At 41.0% G+C, this 26,316-nt stretch overlaps 1 protein-coding gene across 1 annotated transcript in view; it reads left to right on the top strand.

Annotated features, from left to right (window-relative positions):
* Nucleotides 1–26,316, top strand: part of TBX15 (T-box transcription factor 15) — a 100,416-nt gene that overhangs the window by 40,037 nt on the left and 34,063 nt on the right. The window contains exon 2 of the mRNA XM_068400556.1: nt 20,967–21,180. Within this exon, the coding sequence (XP_068256657.1) occupies nt 20,967–21,180 (214 nt within the window). The remainder of the gene's footprint in view (nt 1–20,966; nt 21,181–26,316) is intronic.

Consider the following 26,316-nt stretch of genomic DNA (forward strand, 5'->3'; position numbering starts at 1 on the left):
GGTGGGTTTTTCCCTTGGAATTGTATACAAGGGGCAAGATTTTGTTCTTAGGTGTGCATGATAGGAGGAGATATCCCCCATGCACCCAGCTGTAATAAACCAATGTCAGCTTTCTAAACTATAATTTGGTTTGGAGAGTTTAATGGTTACTCTTTTTCCGTAACAATGTGACTGTTTTCTTTGCTAAGCACTCAGATAACATGCGGCCTTAGAGAGCATCAGCGGCTGCCACTTGCCATTGCATATGGCAAGGAAATGGGGAAGAGTGTGAAGGGATACAGACTGGGAGAAGGGATCTGCTGCCCAGGCTCCTCCTGTCCCTGACTCTTTTCTCTCGGAGCCTGGCTTCTTCTTTCCACATCTGGGAGAGCACTGTGCGGGGTGGGATGTCCTTGCTCAGCAAAATGTGTGGGTGCGAAAGCTATTGAACCATTGCTAGTGTTAACAAGGTGAAATTGTTTTTAGACTGTATATGTGGTGGATCTATCTACTCTAAAGCCGATAGTAGTGCTGTAAGCAACAACTTGAGGTGGTTTGTGCAAGTGCTCAGGCACCATCAGTAAGCCCGACTCAGCCTTCTGTGTGAGGGTTTCATGTTTGTACAGGAAGGCAGTCTGGCCGATGGTGAATGTAAATGGATTTACTGCTACTTTGAGGTAGCAACTGTGAATTAATCATAGACCCTATGAGGGAATGGCTCAGAGCTGAGCAATTCTGGTAAGTGTGACTCAGCCTGGACTTCCCCAGGATGATTCTAGCACAACCAAGCACAGGCACAGTGAAATAGTCCTGGCAGGGGTTTGAGGGCATTGTATGTAAGTAGATGTGTGTGTCTTTGCTCTTGGGCATGTGTAACCTTTGTGTAAGCCCCCTCAAACCAACCTTGGTCTCAAATGAGTGAGAAATTGCTCGAGCTCATTGAAGAAGCTGGAATATAATAGTTTTCTGTGACAAATTCTACACAGAATTGCTTTAAATTGTATGCAGAAATTAAAGCACTTATTGGGAGCTGCACAAAAGCATTTCTGTGCTGCCACAGAGGCAGAGGTTTTTGCTTTCTGATGGTTTGTACTATCAAGGTAACCATGCTGCTTTATGAAGTTTGAAAGATCTGTTCATTCTTAGGCAGACTGAGCTGCCCTGTATGACTGATTTGTATGAACTGTAATTTGCTTTTTCTCAAGAGCTGCATGTTTCTGGCAGATTCTTTCAAGTGCTTTGCAAACCTTTGATATAAAAAGCTGTGGAGTATTAGAGTGCATAAATAAATGGGAGGTAATCACATGCAGTAAATCACCAGGAATGCATAGACAGTCTAAGTATTTTGAAAGAAATAAAGTGTGAAATAGCAATGATACTGTAAAAGAGATATAATAAAATCAGAAAAACAGTGGGTCAGGTGCTAAGCAGCCTAAAGGCTGCTTTGCTTCACTCCAGCATCTCAATATAGCAGTTAAACAAACATTTTCTAGCTGGAGGTACACATACTCTAGTTCCTCTGAAGCTGAATGCTGTGCCACTATTGCTGTGATGAGGGTGAAATAGTACCTCACAATCCTTGCACTGGCAGTCTGCAGGATACATTCAGTGGGTCAGTGTGTGGGGATGGGACAGAAGCTGTGTTCACTGCATGTAGGTTTTTGTGTTCAGAGTTCCTGCTTAGTTCCCTGCCAGTTCTCATGTTCCTCTGCCCAGTCCTGTATACAGCAAGAGTAGAGGAACCACAAAGGGATGCTGAAGACTGTGGAGTATCTCCTGACTTAATTGAGGCAACTAGGCAGTTATTCTTATCTTTTAAATATATTGCCTCCTGCAAGCAAATATTGGTTCTCATGCATTAGTGGAATGTCACAGGAAATCAGGCAAAAAATGCAGGGGAAATGTTTAAAAGGTTGGTCTCAGCTCTGCCCCCTGATGCCTGTGCACTGCAGCATGACCCCTGCACCACTGCACTTAATTTGTTAATTAATGAGACAAAGTGACATATTTTTTGCAGTTGTTCTCCTTCACTCACATCTGCTGGTGTGCATGTGTGTGTTTATGGAAATTCTGCTTAAACTAGACTGAAGGAGTGTAATTAAAGGGGCATCATTATGGCAGAGCATTTTCCCCACGAGATGACATTGATCAGTTCAGTGGGTGATGGTGGTGAGCTCAGCTGTACCGTAACTGTTCCCAGGGCTTTCAAATGGGTCTGGTGGGGGCAAGTCTGAAGGAAGGGTTGGAGGGAGAAGAATGATCTGGCTGTGTAAATGTTTCCTCCCGTGTGTGAAAGGTGCCATAGGAGAAGTGACAGAGGTGCTTGCTGAGGTCTGTAGCACCTCTGTAGCTGAGAATAACTGCTGGCACTGAGAGCCTTTCAATGTCATCTGTGGGTATGGGGGGAGGATGGAAAAGGCTGAGCACATCCTTGAAAGCAGAAGATTTTCCATTTTTGTATGATGTAGTAGAAAAAGGGAAGAGAGTGGAGGGATGTGATACAGCAGAGGGGTCAGGTGACAAGATGGGAAATTCATGCTCACAATGGTGTTTTCCACAAATGTAACTGTGGCAAGACTGTATTAGGTCCCAGAAAAAATGATTTTGCAGTAGACAAGATGCTGGTGCTGACAAATCTTACAGGTTTATCATAAAGAGGCACAGGTTTTGCTCATGCTGCATCAGTTTCATAACACAGAGACAGGCTACTGGCTGTGCATGGTTTTTAAGAAACCAAGTAAAAGAGAAAGGACTGCTCAGAGCCTTGTAGAGAAATGTATTATGCAGGAAACCCAGAGGAAGGTCCAGCTCTCCTTATGAACCCAGGTCTCACACCTCTGGGTATGGGTAATCTTTGGTAATGGCTCATCACATATCTCACAGGCAGGGTGGGCACCTGGCAGAGTTGGAAATAAAGTGAGGTGTCTGTCCTAGTAAAGTTCAGTCTCATTCTTTTTTCATGCGGTCTTCCAGAATGAGCATTTCAGAGAAGACATTTCCTTTTGTTTAACTTTCTTCTTGTCTAATAGCCATTCGTACTGTGTATCACCCTCTGCAAGTTAACCTACACATGGCTTTTCTTGACACTTCTATCGCTATTACATGAAAAGCAACTGATTCTTTAGCTCAGATATAAACCTGAGACTTTTCTTTACATCTAGAGGCTTCCCTTGAACACTTGACTTAATAGGACTTGAAGTCTTAATAGGACTTTATTAAGTTTGATCATTTTGATGTTAAATGCTAGACCAGGGCTAGAAACTAAAAATTTGATGGCCACTATTTTCGACTAGTAGATTAATGCTTTGATCATTGCAAAATGTAGCATTGGCCTGTTCATGTAGAGAGTAGCAACATACTTTTTATCTATTACTTGCTCTCCTGTGTGTTTTGCCCTAAAAGTTAGATAAAAGTAGGTGTAAGTATAAACATCTTGTCTTTAAGCCCTGCTACTTTTTCCATCCTCCGGAGTTTGATAAAAATGTACATTTATGTGAATGTGTAATGTTACTACGGTAATTATTAGCAAGTTTTTGTGTCATAAACATGTGAATGTTGTGCTAGGTGTTTTATTCGCAAGTGTTCAGTTTTTGTTTAAGGCTCAGGGGGTGGCAAACAGAGCATTTGGACATAAAGATGATGCTGTCTGTTACGCAGAGAGAATGAAAGACCAGTTGGGTAGGCTCTTAAGATCTCAGCTTTGGTTCAGACAATTTCTTTCCAGAAAACCAGTCTCAGTTTTGAAGATGTAGCATTAGCACCAACAGGTCTTTAGGACATAGCTAGTGGTTTACAGAGTCTTTCAGCACCAGATCAGATCTGGATCAAGCCCAGCTCAGGGTGTATAACAGTTATCCCCAACTTCACGGATGCACAGTGGTCCCTCTTTAAGATGAGTTTGGCGAGTCTCAGTTCCTCCTACTGCACAAGCTGTCTGCTCAGTCTTGTCCTCTGCAGCAGAGATTCTCTCTTTATGTGTGCTTCTTAGGGGTTTAGCATAATGATTGCCTGAGTCCTGGTAGACCCTCATGTAAGAGCTCCTACCAGGGCCAAAATTGCTCCATGGCAGATGTGATGCTTACAGAAAGCTATTTGCTCAAGCCATTTTACAGCGTTTGGATCTCTGGCCTGGTGAATGATGAATATTTTGTGAGGCAGGCTAGGTAAACTATGTCAGGGAAAAGCTTTGAAGGGTGAATTCTAAGGGTGAATTTTAAACATATTTTTCTCCCAGTCAGATGATGTTTTCCCTTGGTACCTTGTGGGTAGCATTGGGACACTTATTGGGTGTCAGGGGAAAGGCGTGCTGTTGCTGAGGAGAAGGCTTGTGGAAGGTCCAAACAAAGTTTTGTGTGGACTTGCTGAAGTCTGTTGAGAAAGACTTTGAAATTTGAGTTGCATGAGTTTCGTAAAGGAGGGGGAGCCTTGTAAAACAACTTATCAGTGCCTTTACTGAATGGCAGGAGCAGCTGCCTTGTAGCACACTCTGGTATATATTCTCCTTTTCTTTCTCAATGTAGAGCTGACAACACTTATTGCTGTATAATGGATTAGGTGCAGGGTAGCAAGGAAAAAGCATAATGCCACATTCAGAGGTGGAATGCAACTGGCTGGTTGCAGGAGGGGTGTCCTGATGAGCATGTCCCATTCTACGTGCATGAGAGAACCATGGTCTTTCTTGGGGTGAGGGAATGCTCTTTGTCACAGCCTTCCCCAAAGGAGGGGATGGCTGTGGCTCAGGTTTCAACGGAAGGGACAGCGGGTGCCTCCTGTTTGTGCCATGGAGTGGGGAGTGCTCTGCCACCTGTCCCTCCAGGGAGTGCTGCATGGCCACTTGCTGCTTGAAGCACAAGGGGTCTGAGCAGTACCAGTTTTGGGGGTGTGAGGGTGGATGGGTACACTGGAGGTGGGTGGGATGGAGGGGGTCTGTGGGTGGAATGGAAATGGGTGGGACACCATAGGTTGCCCTAGCAATATCCTGCACAGGACACTTGCTTTGTGCTCTACGGGCTTCTCTGCATGGGAGGTTCTTACTGAATTTTTTTGATTGCCAATCAGTGTAAGGTATCCTTTACTCAAGAAGAAAACAAAACCAGCATCATGCTTGCTATCGAAGTAACCCAAAAGTATCTATGGCCTATAAGTCCAAGTGGAGATGCCTCGCTGGATTCAGAAACACCAGAGTTATTACACAAAGCATGTCTCATGGACATGACCTTCTCCATTCCTCCCACTCAGTAAACAGTGGAATCGGTTATTCTCCAACTGCATCTTCCCTGCAAGAAAGGCACATTTTTAACAGTAAGATGCATAACAGGAAGTTAGCTGTCTTTCTCTAAAATACTTGATATAATGAGCTTGTGAAGGGTTTGCCCCAGTTGCAGAGAAAGTAAGAGAGAGGTAGGGGATGTAAGAAATGTAATGTTGGATTGGCTTTGTTGCCTTCTGAGGGAAACTCATTGCTCCTATTTTCCAGTGAGGCCACAAAAGTGCATTAGTTCATGTTTCTGTAAATATCCTGACTTGTTTTAGCAGTAGAAAGATACCTGTGGCTGCAAAACTGGCATTTTGCAAAGACACCTTGAGATTCAGACATGGAAATAGCCATTTAATTTCAGCCAGCCTCTTTTCTTTTCTTTTCTTTTCTTTTCTTTTCTTTTCTTTTCTTTTCTTTTCTTTTCTTTTCTTTTCTTTTCTTTTCTTTTCTTTTCTTTTCTTTTCTTTTCTTTTCTTTTCTTTTCTTTTCTTTTCTTTTCTTTTCTTTTCTTTTCTTTTCTTTTCTTTTCTTTTCTTTTCTTTTCTTTTCTTTTCTTTTCTTTTTTTCCTCTATGCCTCAGTGGAACTCTCCTGCAACTCCACCATGTTGTTAGTGAGGAGTGCTGTGAGACATGCTGTCTGGTCAGAGCTGGGAGAAGGAGTCTGCAGATGGGTGAAAGGCTTTTCAGTACTGGTTTCTTTACACCTAAATGCTGTAAGATTTAAACAAAGAACAGACTTTCCAGACAGGACTGTGGCTGCCTCATGAAATGAAAGTTATCCTGTTGAAGCAGTCCCACATTTCTGTATTGCATTCATGTTTTCCTCTGAACGTGAAATGGAAGCGGGCAAGCAAACTGCTGAGATGGGTTAAGAGGTCCCTACTTACCTGGCACGTACAGGAGAAAATCATCTCATCTGCTCAAGCAGATCAGACCTGCAGCCAGCAGTCGAAAGCCAGACCGTCTGCCAAGAGCTGTGGAAAGGGAGGGAAAAAATTGCATTGCATTGAGGACATTAGTCTGGCTCACTGTCATTCCTTCTGCTGGGGTGTTTTGTGAGAAGGTGTAAGGTACAGGGTTGTAATGCTTCCTGGACTGCTCTCTCTTTACAGCATTCAGTGTCAAGAAGCCAATTCCAATAAGATGTCCTAATCCCCACCCTCTTCCTTTTCCTTTCTTACTCTGTACATTTGTTTAACTTCTGTTTTATCCTTGTTTTCTTCCCTTCCCTCCCTCTCTCTGCCTTCCATAACGCATCTCACTGAAGAGCAGCCCAGCTGCTCCTCAGACCCTGCTGGGCTCCAGGATGGAAGGGGTGGGTCACAGATTCGCTTTGAAGCATCACTGTGGGGCTTCGAGACTGTACGAGGAGAGGAAATTGCTGCCTCCTCCTGTAACCACATGGTCAAGCTCAGCGGCATCAGAGACAAGCTTGGGCTGCTTTTCACATCAAATTTTACCACCCAAGAAGAGGGTGACAGAAGTATGATTGAAGGGAAGGTGAAGAGATGGGGAGAAAAGTACATTGTTTTGAAAGAAAACTGTATTTTCCTTCTCTTTTCCCCCATGAGAACCGGTGCATCTCTTACTAGTTTAGTGCTTCTCTCTGACCACTGTGCGCTGTAGGATGGGAAGGGCTGAAAGGAACTTGTGAGCCACAGATGGCAGCATTTCAGCAATAAGGAGGGCATAGGAGGATGCACAAAAGCACAAAAGATATTAAAGTAAGTGATGAAATAATATGTTTAGAGGCCCGATAAGGGATGTGCTAATTGGCTGCTTGTGCACTTGTACACCATTCATAATGAAAACCCAGTGACAGTTAAAACTCTGCTTTGCCTCTCTGCTCTCCTTGAGCTGACCAGTAAGATAAATCTACAGCGGTGTCTGGGAAGGATGTGAGTGATCATCTGTATTTCAGAAAGTCACATGCTTTTTCATTAAGACCTTTCATGTGGAATATGCTGAATGTCAACAAGCACTGGTAGGACTGGTAGATACCTGGATTCTTGGTATGTTGGTGTCCATGGGTGTCTTTCCATCTCTAAGCTCTAGTGTGAATGATTTTGACTTTCCATTCTGTGTATTTTCTACAGTAGCACACTATCAGTTTTCTCTGTGCCGCTACTGCTTGTGATAGAAACCCCCAAGTGCAGAAGTGTCTTGGTGTGCAAGCGCTAATGCTGGACAGCAGAGTGAGGTTGAACAGAGCTTTTTGGGAGGCACAAGGAGACTGCAAAATCAATGCATTATCTTTTTTTTTTAATGAAATGTTTAATGATGTTATCACTACATTTGCCCTTTGATTTCATAGTTAACAGCACAGTGAGATAAGTGGAACAAATTGCATGATTCAGAGCTGATATACCAAGACGCCCAGAACCCTGAGAACTTGCTGTTATATTAAAGTATATTAATTTAGCTGTCAGGGATTTTTGCACAATTGAGATCTGGAAAGTTGATTATTTTAAACTCATATCCTGAAGGCTAAATTAGAAGTTAATGGTGATGTAAATTCTTGTTTTCTACTTCAAAAATATACGGAATATTTGCATTCTTACCTGTAGTTGAGATTGTTGAGGATTTTGCAAATTTCCTTTCCCCATGAAAATTTTCAACCTCATTTGCTAACCAGAAGTTCTAAACTAATTCAGTAGAATGCATCACATTTCTTCTTCTCATCTGCAGTAAGATATAGCAAGTCATTCTTCCTACTGTCAAAAAGCCTAACTTTTTTAGAGAGAAGATGGTTGGGAAAAAACCTCAATAAACTCAAAATAGGCATATAATTTTTCAAGTGTAGTACATGCTTTTAAAGGTTTTAAAAGAATGGGTTATGAAATAGTTTAGGTCTGCATGGTTGAAAATGTGTGGGTATTCATACACAGAAAATTACTAGCGCTGTTTTTGACATCCATAAAGGATGCTATCTGATGTCACAAAAGCCAACAGGTTTCTGAGGTCACCACTGATGCATTGACATCGCTGGTGGGGGTATCAGGCAAACCTGAGTCCTTTGCAACTTCAATGCTTCCAGACTGACTACTTTCCAGTGTATTTTGGTTTAAGGTGTAATCTGCTGAGAACATCACAGTGGGATATCCCATTGTTTCCAGTGCACTGAACTGAGAGCCAGGCAGGCACGAGCATTCTGAATTAAAGTATTTTTTGTAAAATATCAAACATAAACTATCAGAAGTTTTTGCCCACATTCTCCTTGAACATGACTTTTAGATTAGGTGTGGATGAGAGAAACAAAAGAAAGCAGACTAGAAATTTCTGACATCCAGAGATGCTGGATTATGCAAGTATCAATTTTAGTGTTAAACAGTGGGATGTTTTTAAGTTAACAGATATCTGGATATTTGGATCTGATTCTTCATTTCCTTTTATCAGTTTTATTCTGGCATGACTTCTATCCAGAAAGTGGAAAAGTGCGCCTCATAGCAGGTAAGGGCATGTAGGCACACGTACAGGTATGACTGAGAAATAGAGAGGTGTATATCTGAATGCACATTATGTGCAACATCTGTGAATTGTGTATGTCAAGAGCCATTCATGCCCTGTTATTCAGGGGGGACTAAATGTATGCTTTAAGATTAAGTGCAAGTGCTTGGTTGTATTTCTGCGTGTGTGACTGTGAATGCCAGGTTAAGAGCACATACTTCTTTCAGTGAAGTGGAAAAGGTTATGCACCTCTTCAGTGGATGTATAGATGAAGTGTTTGTGAGTTTTATAAAGATGAATGAAGTTCATGGAGTTATTAGAGTTAGCTTGTGATCACCAGATGTTGGAATATGTGTGTGCATGCATGCTGATGCATCTGTTGTTTGGATAATGGGATATACACATCTGGGACAGCTGTGCAGTGTAGGTGTTATTACACTCGGGACCATAGCTTCAGCAGGCGTAAATCAGGGTGGCTCAGTGGAAGTCAACAAAGTCCAGCAGTGTGCGCTTCCTGGAATCAGTACGTGTGACTGCATGTAGGGATTTTGATGTGTGGGATTGTGGTTGGCAGAGTGTGTTGGGATGTGACTTTGGGAGCTTGAGCTGAAGACAGTTAGTAAAAGAAAAGAGAAAAAGCCAAGCCACAAATACACATCCAAGGAGCACGGATGTTAAGGGAAAAGGAAAGAAAACATGTGCTGAGACTGATCCTCCAGGCTAAGCCACCAGTTTTGTGCTGATGTTTCTCCGTGGAAGTACATGGAAGCTGTGGAATTTTAAAATATTGATCTTTTAGATAATTCAGTTGCTGGCAACATCTGCATTAACAAGTCAGACAGCCCGACAGGAGCAGATCTGCAGGGTGAAATGGTTGGCATCCAAGAGCTGATGTCCAGACTGTCTGACTTTTGAGTAGGGTTAATTTAATTTAATTGCTGTGGTGGAGCGGGGAGGGCCCGGAGTCTCTCTCAGCCATGACCTCATTCCTTGTTACATTGCTGCTCCATAGGGAACAGCTTATACCTGCTGTTCTGCCACCTCTGAGCATGGTCATGAAGCTTGCACTCCTCTGTCCCCCATCCCTTCCTCATCCTGCCTGTCTGCTGGACTGAGGAGGAACATAACTCAGTGTCTCCTTCCTCTCCTGTACGTGAAATGGAAGTCTCTAGGGTTTCTTCCTGCTCTGGTTGCTAAATGCAGCCACAGCCTGGCTCTCATTGAAGCATTGTCTTTGTATGTGCTTCCCAGAATTGCACGGGGTTATTTTGTCTGGTCAAATTACATGGTATAGAAGTCCACTCATCTGTCCTTTCTTACCCCCAGGTCTCTTTCAGCATCCCCTTCCCTGTCTTCTGTCAGCTACAGCTGCTGTTGATGGCTGCCTACATCAATGTTCCAGCTCATCTGGGCGGTGGTTTAGTTATTAAGATGCTCTTAAACATCAGTGCCTTGTACCACTCCCTGGATGTGGAGTGAAGCATCAGCTTTTGCAACTTCGAAAACTTATACAGTTTCAACACTCTGTGCATAACTTTATTCTAAGCATCCTTCACTTGAAAGCTGCCTGATTATTTTAAAGTTGTTAGTTGTTCCAAATTGGTATGAGGTACATTCTTGGTTGTAGTTGAAGGGGAGATTCCATTTATGGCTTGGCATGTGTGTCTGATATTTCAGATTTCAGATGAAATCATTTTTATATGACATAGTTGACTTTCATAGCACAGGCTGGATTGAACTTCCTAACACATCCTTTCCAAGTCCATGTACCATACTCTTGTAATGCAGTGCTATAACCTACCCATTCTCTCATTGTTCTGTTCCCTGTGAACTCATACCAACTCCATCCCCCGTTTTGTCACTTTTAAAAGTAATTTTTTATGTTGCTGGCTCAGCCTTGAAACACTAGAAGTTAAAAAAATCAGTACTGTACTCAGGCAGTTCTGGAGAGTCTTCTCTCTCAACCCTACCTACATGGCTACATAGTCAGAGGCAGGAAAATTGGCTGGTTTGGATGCAAGTCAGTTTTATGTGAAGCAAATAAAAGGAAGAATATGTTTATCACTTGTGAAAAATGCCCCAGGCTCATTGTTTAGTAAAAACATCTGGTCACTCTGCAGAGGTGATCAAAACAGCAAACAGAATATTAGGTTGCAAGGAACTTCCCAAGGAAAGTACCACTGAAAATACTATAATTTTTGCTACATAAGCCAGTGACAGATCACTAATTTAAATGCCAAATACATTTTTAAGAATTCAATCCCATACATATACTTATGTGTCTTTTTGTGTGTGTGCGCGCGCATGTATGTTAATAAAAATAGAATAGATTCAGAGAGCAAGCAATTAAAACGTTCAGAGTCAAGGAGAAGCTTTGTTATGAATAAAATCTGAAAGGATTTGGATTACAGTCAAGAAGTTTAGATAGAGGGCGATCAAAATTGTACGAGGGCAGATAGTCTTCCAAAGTCTGGTTCAGCAAGGAGTGTGGGGGGTCTGAAGAACAGCTTGGCTAATGTAGCATTTAGATGAAAAAAATGTAGTTTAATGATTTGTTGAACTATTACAAACCCAAACATCGGTTCAACTGGACTAGCCTGATAATTACTGTTTTCCCAAAAGAAAATTGTAGATTGTGAAGAAAACGAACAGTTTAACCTTGAAACTTCCGCTTAATGGAGATGCATTTTTCTTGTAGAACTATTCCCATGGAAATTTCCTGATTTTTTTTTGAAATGGTTTCATTTAGAAAGGAATTACAAGCAATAAGTAGAGTGGTATTTATCTCATTATAACACTGCAACAAATGAACACTCATACTAAAAAGGCAATGGATTTTAAAGTGAAAAAGGACTCTTTCTCTTCTTGTGTGCAGTTACACAGTGGAGCTCACTGCCATGTGACAGCAGTGCCAGGAGCTCAGTAGGACTCAGGAAAGGGTTGGACATTTCTTGCTATTAAGATGCCAGCTGGCTCCTTGATACTGCTGTCAAGATAACCACCATGGTATAGGGAAACATATGTCATGTCTCTTCCCCTGTGGTTTGTAGGCCACTAAATATCAGCTTGCAAATATTTAAAATGTTAACCTTCCTTTATTTGAGCTGTGTTCATACCTACAAAAAGATGGCAATATTTTCTGGACTTCACAGTCATTTAAAATTTCTCAGCAATTTCACATTGGTCTCAGAGAGAATAGATACCTCTGCAGCATTAATCTTGTGTCATGTTTTCCTTTTTTATGAATAATTTTTTTTCCTGGCTGGCAGAGAGCAGTCCAAGCCGCAGAATCCAGAAACAGACTGTCCCAGACCTTGTGCCCCCTCTCATCAGGGAAGGGCTTGCCACAGAGCTGGGATCTAGTTTCAAACTCCTGCACAATTTGTGGTTATTTAGAGCCAACATTTTGGTTTAGGCTGGTCTCTAAATATTTGTTGTATGGTTTTATTTATAAGAATAATGACTCTATGTTTACAGGCTGCAGCATATAATGCATCTAATGCCTGGTCTCTTATTTTTTTTAGCTTTCCCTAACTTTCAAGTGCATTTCCACTCTTTAATTTTACACAAACTCTTGGACATTGGCCAGACAAATTCTCTGTAGTCCGTACAGTTCAGGATCTAGGCCAGATTAAAGTTGTCATCAATTTCACCTCCCTCTTCTTTTAATAACATCCCACTTTCTCCCTAGTACTTCTCATATTTTTAAAGGTTGCCATTCTGTGTGTTCTGCATTTTCTTGAATATTATACTACTTTATTTTGTCTCCTGATTTAACCGAAGCTTATTTTTCTGCATGTTCTTTTTAAGCCCTCTACCATTTTAAGTATGGGCCTTCTGAATATTTGCTACTGAGCAGTCTTTTTGTGAGGCTGTGCTGGTGATTCCTTGTCCTAAAGCAATGCTGACTGACAGCTGCAGAGAATCTCCTCAGGGAATTTTAGGAATCTCTTGGTTTCTTCTATACTGAAATTTCAAATTGCATTTTCCTCAAAGCTAATCTGAGATACTGAACACCCAATCTATTTTTTGCTTTCTGGAAGACAATAATACAACATCAAACACTGAGTCCAAGTTTTGCTACTTCAGTGGGGTTTGTTCTCCTGAAATATGCTTCCCAGAAGCCTCTGCTGGGGAAAGGTTGTGCTTATAAAATATTTTTAAGCAAACAAGTTACCTCAATCCAGAGGTGGGAGAATTTATAGAATGGGTTTTTCGTTGACAGCCATTTGATGGGATATTTTTAGTTGTGATGGATAGTCTAAAGCACAGACTGATGTGTTGCAAGCAGTTTTCGTGAGAGAATATGGTGGGATTGGGTATGAAGTCTACAAAGAAATTCCATGCTATGACACTACTCAGAACACTCTTGGTCACCTAGCTTACACTCTGTAATAAGAATTTGTGTTTGCCAAGGATGACTTCAGAGCCCAGCAGCCAGCATCTCCATTTTTAGCTGATGCAACTCGAAACTGGAGCTGTTCTCTTGAATGCCTGATCCTAAACTGTATGTTGGCAAAATATGTAAGTTTTCTTTTTCTCAACATTCTTAAAAAATACAATAGATTGTGAGATAAAAAATCACTTTAAAGTTTAACTATGGCTGATATTCTTCATCCTGGCTGGTGCAAAAGTTAACTTTTGAGGGCAAGCCCCCAGGGCTAAGTACACTAGTAAACTCCAGCTGCTTTGTACTTCTTTGCCAATACTGAGAAGCTATAAACCCAATTTAACTTGCTGGTTAAACTGAGTTTACAGCTGTTTTGCATTGCTGGAGTGGAACAGAGCAGCTGGAGCATACCAGTGAATCAGGGTGATTTTTTTTTTTGCTGGGTCTTGTGTCCCTTTGTTGAGTCTTACATGGAATAAGCCAAGGCAGAGGCAGTCAGTTCTTGGCCATGCACAGTCAAGTTGATGCAAGATTTGCATTTAGAGCCAAAGCCAGCATGTTTTTTTCGGTCTTTGTGTTTGCTTTTATATTCTCTTACTAGTTGTATTTGCCATGGGGATATAGATGTGTAATGATCCCATGTCATACTGGCCTCATATTCAGTCTTTGCTTTGGTAAGGGCAGCCGTCAGCTTGAGTGTATTTTACAAGCATTGCTGTCTCAAGTCATCTTATGAAAACACCTTATAAAACTATAGTTCAGAAGGATGAAGAAGTCTTTGAGGTTAACTTGCCAGAGGAATTCTTCACTTCAAAATCAGCTTGTCTCATGTTGATTTCACTCGTGACTATATCAGGTCTCTTTATTTGTCTATGCCACTTTTTCCCATCTATACAACATCTAGTTTTGTCTGTTTGAGTCTCGCTGATATTAATGCCATTTTGTCCTGCTGTGGTTTCATAAAAGGGTCTTAGGCTGGAAACTGATTACTTGAATGCTTCTTTTGGCTGTCTGAGACTGCAATGCAGCATGAGTGTAGATGAAGTTCTCGGTTTAGACAAGCTTGTGCTGTCTCCAGATCAGTAAATCCTGATATTGGTTGCAACTCATAGTCATTAATGTAATAATAATAAATATTATTGGGGGGTAGACTAGATGATCTTTAAAAGGTCCCTTCCAACTCATACCATTCAATGACACTATTATCAGTAATAAACACGTTACAAATTCTAGCTGTATATTGTTAATAATGGGCCTGATGCTGGAAGAAGGCACAATTCATATAGTGGGTTATGTGAATGGATGGAAGACAGTTTGGGGGTATAAGACAATATATAAGAACACCTGCAGAACTACCTTTGTGTTATTTGTTGTGTGCAGCATGTGCATACGGTTACAATCACCTGGGAAGCGTTTAGAAACCTTTGTCTACAGCAAGAGCAATTGCCGAATCAGCTGCATAAAATGCAACCATGCTAATCTGAAAGGCCCTGTTGAACTGCAGCCTGCTTCACCTCTGCTGCTCCTGCTGTCTTTGCCACAGCTGGACTTCTTGTGTAATTTTGAAGTTACTGAGGTCTTTGTTTCAGCTTCTGCCCAAGTACTAATTATTGAGGGGAAACAGTTCTATACCTGGAGTAGTTGCACCAGCAGCCACCACAACATGGCCAGATGAACTTCCACTCTTCCAAACAGTTCGGACTTAGTGGGTTTCTGTTCTTTCACTTTCATAGGCTTGTGACATTTCGTATCTGGATTCCAGTAACGTCACACTGCTATATGCATGGTTCCTATGCTGCTGACTTTGTAGGGTGGCAGTAGCCAGTTTGAAAATTAGAAAGCTAAAAAGAACCATGAGATCTATCTGCAACCATCAGCAAAAGCAAGATGTCAGCTCTGTTCATTTCAGCTGAGTTCATAGAAAAAAAGAAAAAGTGATGTCCCCCAAATTTTCTCTGCCCATGCATGTCCAGGATTTTGTACCTTCTTTGTAGTCTGCAGCTCCTGATTGCCAGCAAATCAACTGCAGGGGAGAGAGAAGGACCACCTGTTGCACTAAATGTTCACAAACCTTGCAAACAAAAATAAACAGTTAAAAAAAAAACCCTAACAGCTTGTAACAGCTGCCACATTCCACCCAAGAGAAATCTTTATGCTAATGGAATCTGACAGGATCTACATTAGATATCTACAAGTATGCAAATAAAAAAAAAAAGAAAAAAGAAAAAAGGGGAAAAAAAGAAAAAAAAAAGAGAATGAGAATGTCTTTTGGGCTCCTCTGGGTATGTGGTGTTTTATGTATATAACGTTTTTGTCATTGTTCTCACTCCTGTAGTTTACATTCTTTGACACCTTGGAGTAAAACATTTGTTGAGTGCATGAGCTGCATGATATAGCCAAGGACTAAACTGAGCTCTTTTTGTTTTATTGGCTGAATAAGGGGAGCAGTAGCCCTGCTGTGCTCCAGCTGCAGAGGAAATTCTGCTGAAGATCCATGTATGAAGTTGCTTAGAAAATTAATGTCTGAAAATTAATGTCAGATAAAATAAATAAATGTCAGAAAACTAATGATGAAAAAGCAGGGAATGTACATGAGGAATACTAGGCAGCTGAGTTGTAGGAAGAAGTCAGGCAGTAGCAGCTCGCTGTTTTGTGTAACAGGGTTCTGATCCCAGGACACATAGTGTTGGTGCAGAAAGCCAGTTGGGGTTATTTTCCGTCATCTTGGGGCACTCAGTGGGGATGCTGACCTTAGAGTCACCATGCTTGTGAGAATGGTGTTTTCCTTCCTATCTGCCAACAAGAAGCCTGGGAATTTGTGGATCAAAAGAAATCATGAGCTGAGGATTTCCAGGGAGATCTGGAGATAGTAAAAATGGGAAAGGGATTAAGAAAGAAAAAATCTGAACTAGTTTAATGTTCCTCTGTAATCTCAGCAACAGCGACAGAACCCCTCAGAGCTCTGAAAGTGACCCTGTGGTCTTGTTGGTAGGCTCAAAGATTGCTGAAAGTGCTGAGACTTCCTCTCCTCCAGGTCCAACAATGTTAAACTGCAGTAGCTGGCTATGTGGCCAGTGTGGTAAGAAGGGATGATAGGAAGCCATCCAACAGGCCAGTAGAAAGGGAACAGTCTTTTTGCACAGTGCAAAGAGAGCTATGCTTCAGACCTCACAGAGTTTTTTTTTCTCATTGAATCCATGGGTCTTCTTCGTGAACTTTTCAGTAGTGTCACATTAGATAGTTTCAAGTTCCTTGAAATACAATGCTTGCAAGAGCCTATCTGGTTCTGACAGATCAGGCCAAGTTCCATGGTCAAAAACACTTGGTCAGCCTGTTTGTCCAGCAAGCTGCCTGTAACAAGGGATAGTATTCTAGAAACTTTTATCTGTATTGTCTCTGGGAAGAATGTATTATTCTGGAGGAGTTAAGCATTGACATTCCCTTGTGGTCATTGGGTCCTTCTCCACACAGACAAAAATGGCTTTGTTTTCTTCTGGCTACACATCACTCCATAGAACAGCAGAAATAATCAGTGGAAACATCAGAAAAAAAGAACATGAGGAATGAGCAAGAGTGGAAATGGATGGTTTTAGAAGGGATTTGCAAGAAGAGGGAAATGAAAGAGGCAGAGTGGTATGAACTGTGCAGTCGTCAGGAGCTTTGGAGATGTTCACTTCAATAGGTATGGTGCAGCAGGAGGAAGGGCCCTCTTCAAGCAGACAGGTGAGGGGAAGGACCTTGTAGGGAAAAGTAGGTAAGATCATAAAGTGCAAGTTCATGGGTGCTGATAAAAGCAATGAGGAACATTTTGACCTGAGACTGTCTCAACTGAAAGTCCAGTGGAATACTGCAGGTTTAGAAACCTCAGTTGCATCTACTCCCACTTTTGCTAGTGTCCAGCAATGGATGAGCTCAGTTTTGAAGCATCCTTTCTCAAGGACCGTACTCTACCCTAGCAAGAGAAAACCATAAAACTGTTTCAATTGCTGCTTGCCTAACATAAGCCAAAAGTGGCATGGATTGCAACCTAACACGGCACCAGAGAACCAGTGTTCCTATGGTAGTAGTCTGAGAAGGTCTCCTAACTCTGAAAGGAAGCCGCTTGCATAGGGCGTCTGCATTTCCCTGTGGCTGGACCTTGAATTCAGCATATGGCTTTTGTACAAGGCACCTCTTTAAGGAAAGGCAAATAATCTTATCTTGTCACTTTGGAGCTAGAAGAAACTATAGGAAGCTTACCTTCCTCAGAAATTCTCCTGCTTGTCCTTCAGTCAGACACAATATGTAGTACCAGCCACAACCTGCACCTCAGAGTGTTCACAGGCATGCTCTATTTTGTTGAAGCTTCAGGAGCTATTCCCTAATTCCCCTCTGCTTACACCAACGTAACGTAGAAGCAATGTCTTTAAGTTTAGCGAAGTTGCACCCTACTGAAACTGGTGCATGAACAAAACCAACCTCCCAGTTCAAATGCCAGAAGAAAACTCAGATCTTCTTCTTGTCTTGTTTCATTGTGAGCAAGAGTGGCTTGAGCTGTGCTAGCTGCCAGCTGCCACAATTAATTACTACATATTGAGACTGGTTCACCCTGCACCCCTCTGTGTGTTGCTCACTTACAGATGTTGACACCTGTCTCTTGATTAATTCAGAATCCTAACACATGTAAAGAATTCTAGTTAAGAGTCACAGAGTCTTATAGAGCCGGATGTTATTAGGGATGATTTTCATATGTCAGATGCACTCAACTTCCCCTGAATTCCCTGGGTCTGGAATGAACTCATTGTCTCCAACTGGATGACACCATTCAGGAGGGCTTAGCTCAGGAAAGGCTGAAGAAAACACAAAACCCATCTCAGTGCCTACTGAGACAGTTGAACTAAGAGCAGCAATGCTAGTGACTCTCCCTCTCCCATTTCCAAAATTGGAGGAAGGAGAAGTACTTGCTGTTCTGTGCAGTAATTTGGGGGTAATTATAGATCACAATTCAGGGCACAAAATAATAGTCCTTGGAAGAAAAAAGTTATTTTCTCCTTTACGTGGCACTGCATGGTTGGGTAGATACTGGCTTATCAGTAATTAGTGAATTCCTTTTTCAATTTTTGATTTGTGTCAGTATGGTAAATTATATCCAAGGCTGTGGCTCTCCTTCCACTTCCATCATCGTCAAAAAAACCCTCTAAAGTCTGTAAAGTCAGTGGAATGATATCAGCATAAAATCAGTGAGAGAGGGCTTAAGCCTCTGATATTTAATTTTCTGCAGCATGCAATTCCAGTCAATTCCCAGGAATCCCCAAGGCTCTAGCCACATGCCCAGTTTGAAAGGCTATCCAGGAAACGATGTGGGGACAGCATCTAGACAAGTGCCATCTGTTGGCCATTTACCATACTGCTTCAGAGGATGCACAGAGTTTCTGAGTGCCTGAACCAAGCACAGATGACGTGGCCAAAATCAGTCTCTTTAGATTCAAACCTGCAGTTTAGCACCTCGTTTCAGGAGGAGGACTCCATAATGGAGGATTTTCTCTAGGTCCAGTCTCTTCAGACTCCTAGTGTAGTTTACTTTTACTTTCTTAGGACCTCAGAGAAGATATAAGACTTTTGGTTAATGGTTCAGCAGATGAGTAGATATACAAAAAGTTCTTACTGTGATTTGTGAAGTATACTCTTGCTTTTTGTTGAGGGATAAAGTGATTAACAATCACTAGGAAAACAAATGTCCTAAGCATAGTGACCCCTACTCAGGCTTACGTGTTCCAGCCTTTTGAGGTGGAATAATTTGAGCTAGAGGAAGCACATAAGTATCACTTTGCTCCTGCATCACTGGGCTCCTGAGGCAGGGAGCAAATGTCAGCCCCTCTGTACTCTCAGATTGATTCTCTGTCTTGTGGTCACAGAACCCCAGCAGGTTATCTCATATTATCTTGCATCAGCTTGTGTCTAGGATGTCAGTTTTGGGTGTAGTACTGGTCTCCAAGTAAGAATCCTCTGTTGGTAGGTTTGTGCTACTCCTTTAGAGGGATGGACCTGTTACTGCTTCAGTCCAACTTGGAAGTCAGTGGGAGACATAAAGGACTCCATATTCAAAATGGATTGGGAGCAATACATATGGAACCTTTCCTGTGTCCTACAGAATTTCTACATTGTGCTGGCAGATTGCCTAAATAGTTGGCAAAGTTTACTGAAAATGTCCTTCAGGCAAAATGTCCACTATCCAGTGACATATCACTGAGGGTTCTCACAGAAGATAAATGCTTCCTGATGGCACTTGGGTCTGGAAGTTTCTCATATACTATCAGCCAAACAGTTTATGTCCATGCCACTGCAGCAGTGTGAATTTTCCAGAAATGTTTCTATGTGGCAGGAGGTGGGGCTGGTGGTTCTGCAGGTGGCATCTTCATCCCCCAGCCTCTTCTTAACTATAGCCCTCTGCACTGATGTGTAACCTGCTCCAGGAGACACTGTCTCTCAGAAACACTGTAAATCTGAGACTCAGCCTTCATGACCTCAGGGTTGTTAAAGAGTTTCTGGCATTTGCTTGGTATGGAAGGAATTTTAGCTGGGGTGATTTCATCACATTTTTAACACAGATAGTTACTTTTTGTCTCCTTAAGTTTCCCCTGCAGAGATAACTTTTTCTTTCTTAAAGTGCAGAGAATACATATAAATAGCTGTTTTCTTCCTTCACTGGGATGCTTGTACATATGTGATCAATGAAGACACTCTAAAGTATTGCTTCTGTACCTTCTCTGAAATCCACATAGCTCTTCTTGAACCATTTGACCAAGTGCTTCACATCACTTTATTCCTTTGTCAATCATCTATATAACACTAGTGCCAATTTATTAAAAATCAGGTTCAAAACATAAACACATTGCTTTGCAGAATGTATTGTGAATTATTTTGATATAATATGGGTGTGCACCCTGTTGCAAAATAACACTGCTATTTGCAAAATTTGAGCTTAGCCCTACCGTATGAGAACTAGGACCATATGTATGCCATACCTACCTAATACATACATGAGATATTTTTGGCAAAGAAATGGCCATGTGACTCAACATGCCAACCTGGACTTTTAAACCAGTACAATGTCACGTTTTTGTTTGTTTGCTTGTTTTTTGAGCAAGCCTTCTTCATCTTCTCCTCCATAAAGAGAGGTGATTGTCTTATATGCTTTTTTTTTGCAGTTTACTTCAATTGCTTTCCTTGGTAACACATTCCATGTGTTTACTGTCTCCCATTTTTGTCTTTCAGTAGCCTAGAGCATTTTCCTCACCAAAAGCTGAATGGTTATTTTCCCAGGAAATATCATTGTTCCAAAAAAGATATTATAGAGGCAAATAAAACACATTTCCAAATGATGCTGCCAAATAGCAAAATAAAAAAATGCTCATTATTTTTGATGACAAGGATACTAAAAGAAAAAAAATGTGTTGTTTAAAAATAACCAACTCTTCAATAGCAGTGCGGGAGGATATTCAATTAAATGGAATGTAGTTTTCCAGTGAGCCCATCTAATCTTGGATTGAAACTATGGGTTGAATTAATTTTTTTTCATTTCTATTTTCTTAATCTATATTTTGTATTCCATTCCCAGCACTGTGGTGATGTTTGTTACTATTTATATTTTATGTTGAGGGTCCTTTTTTCAGCTGTTCCTAAAAGTTTGCAAAAATGCCAGATGTCATGTTGAAAACCCAAAGCCCCAAATCAGGCCATAAATCACAACAAACCATAAATATATATATATGTGTGTGTGTGTATATATCTATATATATAAAAAGGCCATTGCACCGTTCTTTAGCACTTCCCTTGTTGGCTTTCCTCTTCTCTCCCTTGACCACTCACAGCAGGTAGAACTGAATGTCTTACCTGGCGTGTTTACTTTGCAGACTCAGAGCAGAGCACTGGGTCAGACACAGAGGTGCTGGCAGAAAGGACGTCCTGTTCATTTGGCTCCCATTCTGACCTTACATCTGGTGGCTCAGGCCCTCAGCCTCCTCCACCTTCATCCATGGAAGAGATCCAGGTAGAGCTGCAGTGTGCTGACCTCTGGAAAAGATTTCATGACATTGGGACAGAGATGATCATCACGAAAGCAGGCAGGTAAGACATCTCTGGCTTTCTGTCCAATTAAAAAAAAATCATAACAAAAGAATTATTTTCTTTTTAAGAAAAAAAATGTTTCTTTTTTTTTTGATAAGCCAAAGGAATAAATACACAGGAAAAATTAAATGGCCATCAGAGTTTCACAGCTGTATCTCCTACTAGCTTTCTTAAGACAGGTAAAATTGTTTCATATTACTACTTAAATCAGTGGCTCCAAAGGAGAACTGCCAGCTGCAGGAAACTATTGAGAATAGTCTTTCCTTTGAGCAAATAAATCAGGAAATGATCATTGTGCTGTTGGCTGTACTGAATTTAAGATGAGTTATGAATTTGGGGGTGAGCCATTTGAGTTTCCTTTCAAGTTCCCACAGCACTTCATGAGCCAGTAGATTTAATCTCAAATATAGTGAAATTCAAACTCACCTTTGCACCAAATTAATGTCTTCCTGCAATTCTAAATAAATAAAATGTTAATGACTTCCTGTATCAAAAATGTGCAGGCTTAATGTTTCCCTCTGCTCTTGCAACTGATACCACGTCAGCTGAGGTTAGGAAGAGCCACTAATAAGTCAGATTTTTTTAAAATGAAAAACTCACCCTGCCATGCTCTTAGCCAAGGGTAAGATCTTCATTGCTGTCCACTATTAAAAAATGGCTAGAAGTCTGTTTGCCAAAACACAACTGGAAACTAGTTGTAAATTTATGGATCCCTCAAACTAGGATTTTTAGCCATGTTTGCGTTAATTACGATTAATGCTGTAGAGGCGGAAGTCAGCACCATGGACAGAGCCGGTTAAGGCGAATGAGCCCTGTGCCTGTCCCAGGAGCTGTTCTGCCCCTTCCGCAGGCATGCAGAAGGGAATTTTTCCCAAGTTTTGGGGAAAAAACACGGTGCTTTATTGTTTATAATTTTGTTTCATGTCTGTGCTTTCAGAATTTTCCAGAACAGCTAGACTTGTTTTTTTTATGTTCCCGTGAAGTGAGCTATTGCTCTGTAGCCCCAGGAAGTCCAGATAATTTGAGGAAAGTTATGCTGGAGAAACAACCCAGATAATACCTGAAGAAGATTATCAGAACCAGATTTGCTCCCGGTTTTAGATATATGATTTCATTGGCACAGGAAGCATCTTGCATCAGTACAGACTGAGCTGCTGTTTTTGCCCTTCTGCCTCAAATGGAAGAGGCAAAGTAACAGGAATTATAACACTTGCTATTATGCAACACCTTTTCTCTGAAGATGTCAAAGCAGACACAGAGAAAATTATTATTATCCTCTTTTCATAGGGGGTGAAATTGAGACCTAAACAGTTTAAGTCCAGCATCATTAAATATGACAGTGGCAGAACCAAGGTCCTTGCTTCTGACCTTGTTGTCCTGGTGCCTAGGCCATGTTGTCTCGGAAATTTAAAATAATATATTGCTCCCTGTTGGATTAACTATAATTAATTCTCTTATGATACATAGAGTAGATAGACTTAACAACAGCATAAATATCTGGAAGCCCACTAACACCAGTGCACTCTAAAATGCCCAGAGCTTAGTGGAATGAAGATGTTCTCAGCAGCTCACACATTTCTGAATGAAGTAGCTGACCTTTCTGGGATCTTAAAAAGCCATACCCTGATTACATTTTTTTTTTAAAAAAAAGTCACCAAAGAAGTTGCAACATCAATGACACTGCAATTTTGCAAATAGTTCAACTCAACTTCTCACAAAAGCCTTGACAGCATTGGTAGGGGTGCTGGAGAAGAAGGGTTCATGGAAAAAAACTCAGTGAAATATCCTGGAAAGATATAACATAATGAAATTAACACTTTCAATCAGTTCAAAAATTGAAAAATTTCTATGTGGTCAAACTGATGCACATATACAAAAAAGATTTTGTAGTTCCTTAAAAGGTTTTAGGAAATTACAGCACTAAATACATTGCTGTTTTTTTTTTTTAAAACAACTTTTTGTTGAAATATGTCGTCTGCTGTCTTTGAGCTATAAACTCTTAGTTGTTGATTGGAACTATGTATTTTGACACTTTTGATATAAAACTATTATTCTGATATTTATGAATTGAAATGTTTCACATCAGCAATGGTTTATGGAACTTGCCATTCATATTGTCTTTCTGACAAATATGGCTTCCCACATCGCATATCATCATAACAAACAATAGATACATATCCCTAATCACACAGTAATAAGAGGAAGATGATTAAGAATTATTATGAGATGTACACAGTTCATTCCATGTCAGTACATGATGCAGCTGAACTACAATTCCAGTGAAGCACCATGCCAGAAAAAAATGAGCCCCATTTAGTAAAGAAGCATCCCAAAACAAGACATTCAGATTCATTTCCTCCACCTGATTTTCTGTCTTTGCTTCAACCTGGTGTCCTCCCCCAAAAAATTGTTTTGATTTTCTTAGATTTTAGCTCAAAGATTTTGGTTTTCATGTTTTGGAGGAGAGGTGTCTATGCTCTGCATTTTCTGATGAAATATCTATTTCCCTATTTATGCAGCTGTCAACTTTAACAGCACACGCCAAGAAAGACAGACACCTTAGCTTTATTTTAATGAGTCTGAAACAATATGTATTTTGACAATTTTTTGTAGGAATAGGAATAGTGAAACCCGTAAGGACTGTAAAGGATATTTCTCTTTCCAATATTTTTTCTGTAACGCCATTAATAGCGTTCTCAAGTGCCTTTGCAAGCTCCAGTCTTGGTAACTTTCCCACTTACGAAAGACCATGTATCACAATACAGAGTCATAGCTTACTGTGCAAATCGTATTTTCTTTACAATCCTAAATAGTATTCTTTCCCCTGAAAGGAGATGCTTATCATTACTTGAGTCCTGATAGCCAACTGGCTCATCACTGACTGCCCACACAAAATTTATATAGCTACTAAGTATATGTATTTTTTTTCTGTTTGATGATGTTCTTCTCCAGAAGTGATGTTAACAATACTGGAGGGATTTTTTTTTTTTCTGCTGACTACATTTGTAGGTTAACCCTTGCAAAGCATAAATGAAGAGCCGGGCAGTTTCTTTAGGTAGTACATCTGTTTATTGGGGGTGGTCTTTATAGATATTCTAAAACTCACAAATAAAATGTTTAACCTCTTAGGTTAAACATTTTTCTTTCAGAGAGTGTGTGTCTGTGACGGGTGAGAGCTGAGTCTAGCAGTCCTGTTTCTCCATATGGGGTGCATGATACATGATGCATCCCATAGATTAGATTGTACGATTTCTGGCAAAAATAGCAGAACTGGCGTTATTTTCTGAAGATTTCCTACTACTTATAGAAATTGTGAGAGTTGCATAGTGTAATTTGCAACTTCTTCCTTACCCAGGGAAGATTTTGCTCTTCTTGTTGCTTTCTCTTTGTAAAAGTTTTTTGAGTCCTGTAAGGCCTTCTTGTTTTGAAAGCCCTTATAATTACAGACTCAGTTGCCTATAACTACAGCTGCTCCTTAATTTTCTATGACTCGTAAGGCACTGCTTGGTTCCTGTCTGACCCCCACAATGTCCTTCTGCTCTTACTGTGTAATTCTAGTTTCTAACCTACGTTCTCATTTCAAATGTATTTCTGGAGCTATATCCTGCCTATGTCAGGCCTACTACACTTTTTAACTTTCAGACTCCTACTCCCACTCACATTTAATTCTGCTTTGTTTTTTCTTTCCTTGATGCTGTATTTATAGATGTCTTTTTTTGTCTGTTTCCATAAACCTACCTCAGTCCTCTTAGAGCTTTTTCTTTCTTCCTTTCCATCAGAATGTTGATATTCAGAATTTAATAAGATGTTTATAACAAGACTCCTTTTTTCTTTGTGTAAAAGATGCAAACAGCTTTCTGTCAGCTGCAGTGTATTCAAATCTGCGATCAATCACCTTTATCTCCTTTATGTTTTAAAGGCAATCTTAGACTCTGTACAAAATAAAATAAATTCAGCTTAAGCCCCAGGTCACACTGATTTAAGCAACTAGTCCTAAAAACATCTTTAACTCTTTCTCTCTACTCTCCTTCACCAGAGGTGATCACTCATGTACCCTGGCAGCATCAGCAGAGGAATTTGAATCCCCACCCTTACAAGCTCTAGATAAAGTCCATGGACACCTGAGCTGCAGGAGTAACTGCTAGTTTACTGCTGTAAGAAGTGCTGCGCAAAGGGGAAAGCAATGTGCAGTTATTACTGAGGGGATACAATACAAAGAGTGCTTGGAGTCCTGCTCTGGAAGGGAAGCATGGCCTACTGTTTATGGAGGTGGTTATATGAGTGCGACCACGCACACATGCACAGCCAGGAGGTATTCCTCTGGGGACCCAGTTTCTACCTGTCACAGGGCCAGGATCTCATCTCAGCAATGAGGGAAATTATCTCATCTGTCATGTCATAGTTATCATATCTGTATTGTGGGATGGCTCAAACGTAAGTGCTGAGGCCAGGCTCAGTAATAAGAGTGCAAAAAGCTACCAGTGAGTGGAACAGGGGACCTTGTCCTCTCCTGACTCCTTTGTGCCTCCTGATAGGTTAAATGGCATTTCGTCTGGAGTTTCTTTGCCTCCCTGAAACCATGAGTCTGAGTTGTTTGAAATGTGTACTTGGGGCTGTTTACATTACCAAATTTATTTTTAATTCAAATGGAAGGAAGGAAGGGCCCCACAGTGCTCTTCAGTTAGGGACAGCAGCAGGGATTTTGTTGCAAAGCTGTGTTGATACTGAAGGGGCCTGTGGAGAGGACTTCTCAGAGCGAGGGCTGGCAGGCTACAGCTACCAAACTGCTGCCCAGAGGTCCTGACCTAGTGAGCCAGATAAGCTTTCTCTGGCTTCCAGAAAATTGTCCCCTTTGGGAGCTACTGAGAAGATCTGCTGGGCTCCCTCTCCCTCATAAACAATAAATCCTTCTTCTCCCAAACCCTGCCCTCAGCCTTCCCTCTCAACACAAACATGTCCTCTACATGATCCCATGCTGCAGAGGGAAACAGGAAGGCATTCCTGCCTTGCCTTGCCTTGCCTTGCCTTGCCTTGCCTTGCCTTACCTTCCCTTTCCTTCCCTCCCTTTCACTCCTCACAGGTCTGTTTTTGTGAAGAAATATACATTTGGCACCAGTCTTAAATGCAAGGAAATAT

The sequence above is a fragment of the Nyctibius grandis genome, chromosome 5 (assembly GCF_013368605.1).
Source record: "Nyctibius grandis isolate bNycGra1 chromosome 5, bNycGra1.pri, whole genome shotgun sequence".
Lineage (NCBI taxonomy): Eukaryota > Metazoa > Chordata > Aves > Nyctibiiformes > Nyctibiidae > Nyctibius > Nyctibius grandis.